The sequence below is a fragment of the Podarcis melisellensis genome (assembly GCF_964234715.1).
Source record: "Podarcis melisellensis genome assembly, chromosome: 12".
NCBI classification, from domain to species: domain Eukaryota; kingdom Metazoa; phylum Chordata; class Lepidosauria; order Squamata; family Lacertidae; genus Podarcis; species Podarcis melisellensis.
The window spans coordinates 36,960,976-36,973,829 of record NC_138544.1 but is presented as its reverse complement, the minus strand read 5'-3'; the positions used below and the strand labels follow the sequence as shown (position 1 = coordinate 36,973,829).

The window sequence follows — 12,854 nt, the reverse complement described above, 5'->3', positions numbered from 1 at the left end:
TTAAGAGAAAATTCCCACACAAGCAATGGTGCAACTATGATCAGCTGAAAATGTTTTTTTTAAAAAGGAAGATGAGATTTTCAGGAAAAATAATTCTGCATGTAGTACCATATTGTACACTATTTCTGTGTTCTAACAGAATGTAAAGGTAAAGGGACCCCTGACCGTTAGGTCCAGTTGCGGACAACTTTGGGGTTGCGGCATTCATCTCACTTTACTGGCCGAGGGAGCCGGGATACAGCTTCCAGGTCATGTGGCCAGCATGACTAAGCTGCTTCTGGCAAACCAGAGGAGTGCATGGAAATGCTGCTTAACTTCCTGCCGGAGCGGCATCTATTTATCTACTTGCACTTTGTGCTTTCAAACTGCTGAGTTGGCAGGAGCAGGGACTGAGCAACGGGAGCTCACCCCGTCATGGGGATTCAAACCGCCGACCTTCTGATCAGCAAGCCCTAGGCTCTGTGGTTTAACCCACAGTGCCACCCGCATCCCAATGCTGCTTATGATACCCCTTTAAATTTATAGTGCCAGGTAAACTGGGAATGAAGCTTCCCTATATATCATATCATGATTTATGGAGGGTGACATTGTCCATATTTATACAGTAATACAGTTTTGCTGCGTCCATACACTAATTTCTCAACAGGAGTGAATGGTGTGCTGGGTAGTTTTTCAGAGCTTCCCCTCCTGACACTAGCATTGCCACTTACCTGGCACTATAAATTTAAAGGGGTATCATAAGCAGCATTGGGATGACCACATGACATGGAAACTGTATGCTGGCTCCCTCGGCCAATAAAGCGAGATGAGCGCCGCAACCCCAGAGTTGGCCACGACTGGACCTAATGGTTAGGGGTCCCTTTACCTTTACCTTTACCTTTACATAAGCAGCATTAAGCAGTATTAAACAGTCATGGCTTCATCTAAAGAACCCTGGGAACTGTAGTTTGCTAAGAGTGCTGAGAGTTGTTAGGAGACCTAACAGAGCTTCAGTTCCCAGAATTGCCTGGGAATTGGTTTTTCAACTATTCTAAAAATTGAGGGTTTGGCATTAAGTTTGCCAGACTGACTCTCAATATTTCACCCAAAAAGTCAGTTCAAGACCAATATATCTCTACTGGAAGTTCCATATTTTTACCTCCCCATTCATGATGACACATTCATTCTGGACATCATTTATTTGTGTGGGTTTTCCTTTCTGCCACTTGGTGAATGTTACTTTAGTACCATCACTCCATTCATAATACATCTGAGTCTTCTGGTCATTCAGTCCTATCCATAGAAGATCTGTTGGCTCTAAGAACATAAAGGCACCTAATTAATTTGCTCTCACACTTTAGGTACAAAGAGTCCAGATATTGAACGGGATCCTATCACAAACAGTTCTATGGTACATAGATGTGGATAAAATTCACAACTGTAATTCAAATAGACATGTCAGTGTGCAGCTAGCTAAACAGCTTATTGGAGAATGTCAGTTTTCAAATGCAGCACAACAACTGAGGATAATCTAACTGGCCAACCTCGTGCTCTCCGCATGTTTTAAACTATACTTCTCAACATCCCTGACAATTGATTATATTGGCTGGGGTTGATGCGACTGAACCAGGTTGTTGAAAGCGATAATAGTCCATGTCATCTCATGTTTGACCTGTTTATCTTCATGTATTTTTCAACAGGACAGAGACCTCAGTAACATTCCATCTTTGCATGTGTAACAAAAAAGCAACACAAAATACCATCTCTCTTAATCTCACATATATATCAGATACCAGGAGAACCAAATTTCCTAGATGTACTTACGGTAGCCAAGCTGAGATATGACAAAGCTGTATTCTTCAATGTGGTGTATACTTATTAAATCACCACCTTCCTTCCGACAGGATGATAGGGCACTCTTCCATGTCTTGGAGTCTCTGCTAAGGTGGTAACAGTGACCTGCATATGCAACCCAGCCATCCGGACAGCTAATTGACTGAAATCCATCTAAAAAGAAAACAGTCCTTTGTAAGATAGCATGACTAGATGGAGTTTTTTAAAAATAATAATTTATGTGCCATTATGATGTCATTGACTCAATACAGAATTTAGTAGATGCAAATCTGGCAATTGATATTAACAAAAGAGGGTAACCCATCCTCTCATATGATTATATTATTGTCAATGTTAACAAACAGTTCTTGTAGTCACATACTGTACCTTTTTTGACCTGATAGAATGTGGGTTTGGTGTACAATGGCAGTCATAGATGGAAACGCTCCTTATCTCCCTTGTTGAAGGCAAGCTGCTCAATGCCCCCCACCAGTCCTTATAAATTATCTATTCTCAGTGACAGAATTTGGGATAGAGAGAAGCCTGATCTGTGAACATACTTCAGAGCGCCCCTTTACTGGGGCCACCAGATTTATATTTGCCAACTCCAGGGAGTCCCTCACCCTTGGACAGGGTTGAATTGACCCTAGCTTTGAGACAGGTCACAAGGAAGCCACTAGCATCAGCTGCACTTCCAAGTCCTGTTCAGTGGCACTCAAGGAGGGGGTGCATCAATACCACAGGGGGCCAAAGCTCCTGAGGAGGTGGCTTCCAGGAAGGTCACCCTCCTTCTCTAACTAGTTCAAAGTTCAGCTGTTCTGAGATATTTCTTCCTTACATTTAAATCCCACCTTTATTTCATGGAATTCTAGAAAATCTACTACCCAGGTACTGACCATACCTAGACCAGCCTAGTACAGTTTATGAAGCACATGCATTTAGACCATGCCTGCAGTCTTTATTGATTGCTAACCTATTATTAGCTACTGTCAAAATACTCTCAGTCATCTCAATCCAATAAAATGTTTCCCATTACATATGCCACTACAAACAGCAAAACTGTATTACTGTATAAATATGGACAATGTCACCCTCCATAAATCATGATATAATGATATATAGGGAAGCTTCATTCCCAGTTTATCGTCCTACCTGAAGGAATAACAGAAGCTTCTAATGAAGAGTTTGCTTTTTTGCAAATGTATCCAAGTTTCTCTTGACACTTATTATTCTCCCATTTGCCAACCTTAGACAGCATCGATCCACATATTTTTTCTGTTTCTGGAGTTGGGCTGCCTTTAGGAATGAGTGAGACAGGTGATAATTGCCTATGTTAAGCTATGTTAACATTGCAACATTATTTTAATAGTACTAAGCCATTTCCATAAACCACTTTTTAATATATAGTCAGCAATGATAAAGTTTAAATTCACCAGCATAAAAAAATAATAAATTAGCCATTCCCCAGTAACTGCCCTGTCCTGTCCCACCACTATCAACAGCTTATGGAAAAGCCTCTTTAAAAGTGTGAGAAAAGAGGGTCTGTCTAATTTCTACAGGAATTGAATTCCAAAATTGTGGAGCCACCACCGAAAAAAGCCCTATTACACATGTACTTTAATCTATTGCCATCCATGACTTGTTTGTGGATGGAGGAATTGACCTGGCATGTGTAACAGAAACTTGATTAGACGTGGCAGATGGGCCTGTTTTTGCCACTGCTTGTCTGCCAGGTTTTTCTTACAGCAACCCAAATCATTGGGGGGGGGGGTGTTTCCAGTGATTTTTAGGAAGTCACTGGCTTGCACCAGGTGTCCTACTGGGGAGACCCAGTTTTCTGAGTGCATGATCTGGAAGCTGGGCAATAGGATTCCTATTGGTGTACCAACCTCCCTGCTGCACCAAGAATTCCATGCTCAAGCTGCTTCAGGTCATGGTGGATGTTCTCCTTGGAGACACCTCGTCTGGTTGTCCTAGGGGATTTTAACATCCATGCCTTATACAGAGCTCTTTGAGAATCAAATTGAGTTATTTGTTGGATGGCTGAATTATGTTATGCAGAATTATTGTAACAATTGATTTGCATTTTCATCGGTCTGTTGTCAGCCACTTTGAGCATGTTTATAGGGAATGCAGCATACAAATTTAAATAATAAATCAAAAGGTTCCTATTAAAAAAGAGGTAACTGAGTGGAGAGAAAATGGCAGATGTTCTCAGAATGATGATCCAAGCAGCTATAGCAAAGCATTAGGAAAAATAGCAATACATTATATTTGGTTTATCATTAAACCTGTTTAAATTGATGTATTTTATGTAGTATAAACTCTGGATCTTCTAATCTACTGTAAATCCCTTCATGCAATTAGCATATGTGATTGAATTGTTGGCACCTTGTTGGCACATAGATGTTCACTCACCTGGAGCCCAATTTAAATATCTTAAAGGATAGTTGCCCATCCACTGCCATCCACTCTCATCATCTAAACTGTTCAGCCCAATCCACAGGTCAGTAGGCATACAACTTGTTAATCCTATTTAAGGAAAAGAAAATCAATTAGATTGCATTATGAAGCTAGGAAGTTTATATTTATGAAGCTAGGGTCATGGGAGCAAAAACTAAACATTCTCATCCCAACATTACTAGAGTTGTCAGCTTTTTCTACTGGCAGAGCTGCGTATCAATCAGAAATTCTTCAGCTGAAGCCTTTCACTCAGCTTATAGATGCAGTGCTTCATCAGCTTCAGCCAGTGAATTTCTGCTTCTCTTACAGTTGTTAAAGACACAGAGGACCTGCAAAAGATTGGTAACCTGAGAAGCAATTAATATTTCATACTGAAATGGTCTGAAAATGACTGAATCCAAATTAATTCTTTGGGTGATGGGAGGGTACATCTAATATTATCATTTTGAAAATGCTATTTCTAGTTGAGACAATATTAATTAACAGAATATCCTAATAAACTGATCACTTCTTTAAATATGCCTTGTTATGTCCTACCTGTCACATACACTTGTTCCTGTAAATCAGTGATGCTCAGTAATTCTGCATTCTGTTGCTGACAACTTTTTCTTGCTTGGTACCATGTTAGAGCTGAGTCAGAATTGATCTGATAGAAGTCCCTGGTCCAGTGGTTTCTGGTCCAGAATAATTCATCATGGTCATCTGTAATCATTGTTAACAAGTGTCAAATCATCAAATCACCAATAGTGAAGAAAATTTAGAAGCTGGATATGCTCGAGTCTTTAATAATCTGGGAACCACTTTCCCAAAGAATACACAAAGCAGAATGGTGAAACACAGAAGTTTATGTGATCAAAAGACAATATTGCTGGCAGTCCACCATTAACTGATGGCTTCCCCAGTCCCATCTTCAGTGTTAATGCATAAGGTGTGGATATCTGCATGGGGGAAATCTACACATAAATAACTCACTATGTACCCCAGGACTTGGAACCCCATGTGCAATCAGGACTTCCAAGTTCCAGGAAAGTTTCTGTGAGTTGACTTTCTCCCTGTAAACATCTACACCTAATGCATTGAATTGCATTAACCTGTGTGACTGGTACAAACCCAGGGTATCCCCCCCCCTTCACAGCTGCCTTGTTTTCTGCCCCCATCCATGTCAGTGAATTACTTTCAAAATACAAGTCTACCCTGCGGGGATGCTGGAAGTGTCATTGCACAATCACACATATACATAACAGAGGCATATATTTAATTATTACCCACTCCAAATTGTACATGCATTTCCTCCATGGACTATTTGACCTAAAGTAGAAACAGCTCACTAATAAAAACAACAGCACACCATTTCTATCACCCTTTCTCTGTCCTGTAAAAGGTAAAGGTAAAGGGACCCCTGACCATTAGGTCCAGTTGCAGACGACTCTGGGGTTGCAGCGCTCATCTCGCTTTATTGGCTGAGGGAGCCGGCATACAGCTCCCGGGCCATGTGGCCAGCATGACTAAGCCACTTCTGGAGAACCAGAGCAGCGCACGGAAACACCGTTTACCTTCCTGCCAGAGCAGTACCTATTTATCTACTTGCACTTTTGACGTGCTTTCGAACTGCTAGGTTGGCAGGAGCAGTGACCGAGCAACGGGAGCTCACCCCATCACAGGGATTCGAACCGCCGACCTTCTGATCGGCAAGCCCTAGGCTCTGTGGCCATGTCCTTCTCTGTTCTGTACTTGCAAGCAAAAATCACTCAATAATTCCAGCAAAACAATGCAAACAAGGTCAACGCACGGATGAACTGCAAGCCATGCCTTACCCTTCCAAAGGCTCAAACTTCAATATGTAAGTGCATTCTGAAAATTTCAAGTATGTAATTGAAAAAATGCACAGGAGCAGAAGATTTTTATGACATTTCCCTCTTTTCTTTGATCTTCTTACCACAGGGGAAGGACTTGCAATTGTAACAACATCAAACCCCAGCCCCTGTCAACTGCTCCCAGTTGAACAGCTTATGGTTGTAATGAGACCAAAATCCCAGACAAAATTTGTCTGCATCCTGTATCTAGCAGCTCCCTATCTCTCTCTGCTCTAGACCTTGATTTTGGCACAAACTGAGCTATTTCTTTATAACTCTCCCTTTCAGCTATAAGCCTGATCCTGTAGGGGGCCCTGACATCATTGACAATTTTGTTCTTATTCACAGGGTAACCCCCTCTCTTTTCTGCTTTAGTTTCACAATCTGTAAAGCAGAGGCAATAACAAAAGCTTCCCTTTTCTCTTTGTATGGGAAACCTTCCTCTAAGCAGCAAATATATGGTAGAATAGTATGGGCTTTTAAAAAAAGATTGCTAAGTGCTTACCTTTTATTGGACAATATCCAGTTAAAGAGTCTCTATCCACATCTGCAGTTGTTCCACACCAAAGTTGTCCATGTTCATCACCATCTCTTATGCATTGAGCATACAATTTATCCTGATACTTGAATGGAAATACACAGGGGGCTCCTTGGGCATTGCCCCTTAAGGTATACAGAGCTAAAAGAAAAATGGATAGATGTTATGCTGAAATAATTTTGAACATTTAAAGAAAAGTTTCCTCCTAATAGAAAGGGTGTGGATGTGGGTGTAAGAGAGAGAGATAGATTTTTCATGGCCGTGCATGGAATTAAAGAGGCCTTTTTATTTATTGAGGTCCTGGTGGAAACTGGACTCCCATGCCTGCTATCAAGTTTGGGTTGTTTCCTGAAATAATTTGAAATTATGTGATTATTATTATGCCTGTTTTGGCCTCCAGATGCAAGGGATTCACCATGCTTGAAGCAGGACATAACAAGCTATGTCTAAAGAAGTGATCATATAGAAAAAGGGAGAACTTCTCTGAATTTTACCTTCATAGTGCTTAGAACACAAATTTTCTTTCGTTCCATACATCTTCCAGGTACTCTTGCTGGTGGCTACTTTAGACAGTATAAGACGACTTTTTTGGCCACTCTCGGGATTTAAAAACAAATCTTCCAGATCAAGTACAAGGAGGTTGTCATTTCTACATTCCCATTTCTGAAGTTCAGTGGTCTCATTACAGGGGGAGAGCATGACTCGGGCCTGGTCTGACTTGGAAGGCACTGCCAGGCATAACTTCACTGCCATGTTCAAAATCCGGTCATTGGAAATCCACTTAAAATGTTGCCCCTCATTGTCTTTATCACAGTAATCCAGGATGGGGGAATGAGATTTCTGAGCCTGAATACAAAGCCTGAGGTTTTCATTATATATCAGAAAGCTGTCACTCTCTGTAAAATTAAGAGGCAAAATAACAGGAACATTGTGGGGAAAGTTTCATATAACTTCAAATATCATCCTAATCATTTTAATTTATTACCTGCCCTTCACTCGGGAGGCTTATGGCAACCACTGACAGAATAATACCAGGATTCATAATAAGAAGCAATAACATGGAAAGACGAGAGAGAGAAATGCCTCTTGTGTTAATTCTGTAGTTAATTTTCACTATCCACTGCTCTTATTGATTTGTGGGCAATAACTTTCTACGTTCATATAGCTAAGACACCAATTTTGATGTCTTTTTGCAGATTAGTTTGCAGCTTATTTTACTTTGAATAATATGTGAATTACCTTAGTGTTCTCAGCATCTATTTTTAAGGAATGCTGCGCTTTTTAAAAGGTGGTTGGTTAAAAAAATCTGTATTATTATTTTTAAAGAAGACATCAGAGCCACTAGGAATATTTTTATTTTACATTTCTTTTGTATTATAGTTATAAGTATTGTATTATAGTTAATATTATTTTTAATATTTTGAGGACCTAACTAAATGTGGCATATGAGAGTTTGTACTGGATCTTCCCAATGTCTTTTTGTTTTTCTAAAAGTATTGGGGAGAGGGGAGAACAGAGGGGTGTGGGCTGAACCTTTTCGCCAAATCAGTTCCTTGATGCTAATGCTCTCCCCATTGGTTTTATTTGTAAAGGGAATAATATGCAGGCACTTGTTATTAAGCTAGGAACTCATCTCAAGGTATGATGATGATGATGATGGTGATGGTGACAATATACTATAAACAAGTCAATATGTACACATGAGAAGTACAATATCCTTGAGTCATTGAAAACTGTATGAACAGTTAAGATAGAAATAGACAGATAGAAATAACATAGCTATTTAAGCTAACAGTTTATAATCTATATTATAAAACTCCAGCCACTTCAATAAGTTGTTTCCCTTGTATTCAAGTACAGTTAGGCATCAGGAAGGGAGTGTGTGTTTGTGCTCTGTGCCTGCCTGTGGGCTTCCCACAGGCATCAGGTTGGCTACAGTGAGAACAGAATGCTGGACTAGATGGGCCATTGGCCTCATCCACCAGGCTTTATTTTACATTCTTATAACAATGTGGTTGTTTCCTTTTGTGAGGAATAAATGCTATTCAGATTTCCTAAAGCACAGGGGGCTGTGACCAGCAGTGTCGTTCTCTCGGAAGGAAGGCTCTTTGATCCTGCAGTATCTTCTATTAGCAAAAAACGGGACATTAGCAAGGAAACACAACATTTCGTCAATTCCCTCTTACTCCTTCAGACCTTACATATTCTCCCAATCTTCTCCAGAGCTGTAGAGGAAATATCATCATTTAGGGGGAGTGGGAAATGGCAAACATTGCCCCTTTCCTGCTCTGTTCATGGAAGCCTCCACTGGATCAAAGAGTTGGTGCAGAGGACATCATTGAGTACAATGCAGATACTTTTTAGTGATGGAAAAAGAAATGTTGAATATTTTTCTTGTTGAAAAGTTATTGTTTACGCATTTATTATATTTACAGCTTATTTTTTTTATTGTGAAGAAAATAAGTAGCAGGATATGACTGCCGCATAGGAAAAAAGCAAATTCTTTCTTGCAACCATGTAGTAAATTGCATTTAAAATTATGTTTAGCCATTCTTCTACTAAAATTTAAACCTGATTTCAATGTTAAAAGCAAATTAATTGTTTAATTAACACTCTTTGCATCTAACACTTAATGGATTTCCCTTTAACAGTATCTTCCAGAAGATTATTTAAAGGTAAATCTACAGTGTGAAAGATGCCCTTCCACTTACTGTTAATATCATAATGGGAATGGAAGTGATGAAGAGCTTACCTGATACCTGCAAAGCTGGCTGAACGAGGATCAAGATATTTAAGAGCAAAAAGGCAGGCATTGGACACAACCAAACCTTCCACATAGCTCCCCTGAAAATAAGACAAACTCAGGGATTGCTGCTTTTCAGTTACTTCTTCATCATGAGTCATACAGAATGAAGTTTTCACAATACTACACACACAGCATAGCTTCATGGGAAATACCTATTCCAGAATAATAGCTCGGGCCATATTGATTCTTTCCCCACCACTTAGCCTTGTAAAATCCACCAGTTTAAAATTCAAGATAATAATGCTCAGGGCTAAAAATAAAAAAAAATAAAAAGGAGGGAAGAGGGGATAGGTGATACAAATTGTTAACCAGTGTTTTTCTTTCTGGGAATACTCAAGGGTACATGGTACTCGCACCTTTTCCCCCCACATGTTAAAAGTGTGGCACTTGGTGTAACAACTTCTTGGTGGGCACCAGCACAATTTTTTTTCTATTAAAAAAACTCCCAGACACTCTTGTTAGCAATAGTACTGTCAGAGACTTGCCAAGCTCAGAGACAATCTTCAGCTAGGAATCTGAGTCCCTTTCCTCAGACATGGAACTTTCAGAGTTGATTCACAGAACTGTTCATTTAGTGGCTGGAGCCCAGTTCCAGCAACATCCATGGCTTGCTTTGGGGAATGGGAAAGTAGAAGTAAAGTAAAATAGAAGCAACCGTCCAGGGCCCACACGCCGCTGCTGTGTAGAGCATGGGTAAGCAAACTAATCAATGCGTTTTTACATGAGTAGAATGTGTCCTTTTATTTAAAATGCATCTCTGGGTTATTTGTGGGGCCTGCCTGGTGTTTTTTACATGAGTAGAATGTGTGTGTTTTTTTAAAAAAATGGGTTGTGGGGCATAGGAATTCGTTCATTCCCCCCCCCCAAAAAATATAGGTCTGAGGGACAGTGGACTGGCCCCCTGCTGAAAAAGTTTGCTGACCCCTGGTGTAGAGCAACAAATATTAATTTTCACACACACACATGCCCTGACATGCAGTTTTCTCATATTCTCCCCCCAGGCATTCAAGAAGCATTATTAGTCTTCAAGGGCACATTTTAGGCAGGCAAAAACATCCAAAGAAGGTACAACATATGAATGGTGTCTTGGGAGGGTCCCAAAAGCCAGATATAGGTGCTTGGAGGGCCACATTCAGTCCCTGGGGCTAAAGCTTGCTCTCTCTACCTGCCTGCCCGAAGAAAGAAGCAAGTCAAGCAGGAGTGCAAGCTAGGATTCACTTCTCTTAGCATTGGCTTGGAGAATAAACATAAAGAGATAACAACACAAACCATTTTCATAGAGGCCATGTTGGAGCTGAGCTTGATGTTTCAGTGCATGGTAAGCTTATCAGCCTCATCATTTACTATTATTATATTTGTATCCCACCTTTTTCCCTTACAGGGACTCAAGGTTGTTTATAGATTAAATCTGGTTTATTAAATGTTCAGAGCTTTACAAAACCGACCACATTGTTAAAGGGATAGGGAACCTGTGGCTCTGCAGATGTTATTGGGCTTTAGCTCAAATCATCCTTGACTGCTGCCATACTGAATGGGACTCATGAGAGTTGGAGTCCAACCATGTCTGAAGATGCACAAGTTCCCCATCCCCCATTATACAACTCCGTGTTGGGTCTTTCTCATGACTTTACCTGCCCATTCAAGCAAACACTACTAATGCAGATCACAGGCAGAGCAAACGGCTGATGGTCCACATTGTGAGGTATACTAGACCTATTGCAGATAGTAATATTGTGCAACTTAAAGCAATAGGATGAATAAAATCTGACTCTTCTTGGAATAAAAATTGTCCAGACCAAAATATGGTTCCAAAACTTTACTAACAGAACTTTCTTTGAATAGTCTTAATAATGATGCATCCAAATAGTTGTATAAAATCCTATGCTTGTTCAAGCACAGGAACATCTTCTTAGAAATATAATATTACTCCAAACAGGCCTGAAATCAAAGGTATATTGCTCCACACACAGACTCCATTAGCCTGCATCCAGCCTGAGGCTTTATTCTCCAGGATAGACTTATTTGCATACCTTTATTTTGCTGTGGCTTGAGAACAAAGAACTCCCTCCAAATGGAGATTTGCTCCCATGTAATCTAAAGTTAAAGACCATGTGAGAGAGCAGCAGACATACCATCAACAGTTAATTACCAGCCTCTTAGGTACCCGGAGAGCTTTTCTTAGTTGCACTAGAATTTTCCATGCCCCCTTAGCAATACACATACGGAGTCATTTTCCATTTCAAAGTACAATTAAACAATTATACTTAAAAAGGCCAATATTCTTTAACCTCGAGCCTTCAGGTGTTATTAGAATCACCAGGTGTTATTAGACTACCTCTCCCTTCATCCCTGATTATGCTGACTGAGGATCATGGGAGTTATAGACTAACAACGTCTGGGGACCCAAGGTTGAAGAAAATAAATTTGGGATTTACAACTGGAATGGGAAAAAAATCACTATAGTAATGATTTTTGTGCAGGCCCTAAGCGCTAAACCTTTTTTTGGCTCCTATAGTTAGGAACAGTTCTTCAAACTAGTATGCACTTTTGAAATCTATGTAGGATGACTAACTTTTACTATTCATTATTGACTGGCTTTTCTGACTAGCTTTAAGTTCCATTTAAGTCAAATGGACACTGTTTTCAAGAAATGTATTTTGCAACAGGATATTAAGAAACCAGTTTTCAAGTCTTTGAGTGCAGTAAGCTATCATCAGCTAATAAACCATATGTTGTCTGAAATTGAGAAAGTTCAGTAAGTCCAAAAGTGGAAGTAAAAGGTAAAGGGACCCCTGACCATTAGGTCTAGTCGTGACCGACTCTGGAGTTGCGGCGCTCATCTCGCTTTATTGGCCAAGGGAGTCGGCGTACAGCTTCCGGGTCATGTGGCCAGCATGACTAAGCCGCTTCTGGCGAATCAGAGCAGTGCATGGAAACGCCATTTACCTTCCTGCTGGAGCGGTACCTATTTATCTACTTGCACTTTGACGTGCTTTCGAACTGCTAGGTTGGCAGGAGCAGGGACCGAGCAAAGGGAGCTCACCCCGTCGCGGGGATTCGAACCGCCGACCTTCTGATCGGGAAGTCCTAGGCTCTGTGGTTTAACCCACAGCACCACCCGCATCCTTAAAAGTGGAAGTATTTGCATGTAAATTGCTTTAGGTAAAACGTGAAAAGGCACAACAAGAAAATAAGAAGGGATGAAAATGTTACTATTAAATGTATACAGGCTGCAAGCTTAAGCACCCTTCTTTGGTAGTAAAGCCTTTTGAGCAGAATTGGATTTTCTTTGTAGCAAATTTATTTAGGATTGGGCTGCCAGAATAAACTTCATTTTTTAAAAAGGTGAATAAATATAATATTCAACAGTTTCAAGCCATTC

At 40.3% G+C, this 12,854-nt stretch overlaps 1 protein-coding gene and 1 long non-coding RNA gene across 4 annotated transcripts in view; one reads left to right on the top strand and one right to left on the bottom strand.

Moving 5' to 3' along the window:
• The window catches only part of LOC309353409, an 81,298-nt gene extending 74,167 nt beyond the window's left edge, over positions 1-7,131 (top strand). The window contains exon 3 of one of the 2 annotated variants that reach the window (XR_014161815.1): positions 7,067-7,131. This is a non-coding gene — a long non-coding RNA (uncharacterized lncRNA). Of the gene's footprint in view, positions 1-1,883; positions 1,972-7,066 lie in introns of those variants that run through there. The other variant, XR_014161816.1, reaches the window with a different exon arrangement.
• Positions 1-9,553, bottom strand: part of LOC309381064 (macrophage mannose receptor 1-like) — a 45,706-nt gene extending 36,153 nt beyond the window's left edge. For both annotated transcript variants that reach the window (XM_081931466.1, XM_081931467.1), the window contains exons 1-8: positions 9,419-9,553; positions 7,161-7,562; positions 6,634-6,807; positions 4,813-4,977; positions 4,231-4,344; positions 2,965-3,108; positions 1,804-1,986; positions 1,139-1,296 (exon numbers count right to left, since the gene is read on the bottom strand). In XM_081931466.1, the coding sequence (XP_081787592.1) occupies positions 1,139-1,296; positions 1,804-1,986; positions 2,965-3,108; positions 4,231-4,344; positions 4,813-4,977; positions 6,634-6,807; positions 7,161-7,562; positions 9,419-9,503 (1,425 nt within the window). In that variant the 5' untranslated portion in view covers positions 9,504-9,553. The remainder of the gene's footprint in view (positions 1-1,138; positions 1,297-1,803; positions 1,987-2,964; positions 3,109-4,230; positions 4,345-4,812; positions 4,978-6,633; positions 6,808-7,160; positions 7,563-9,418) is intronic.
• Positions 9,554-12,854: the final 3,301 nt, after the last annotated feature.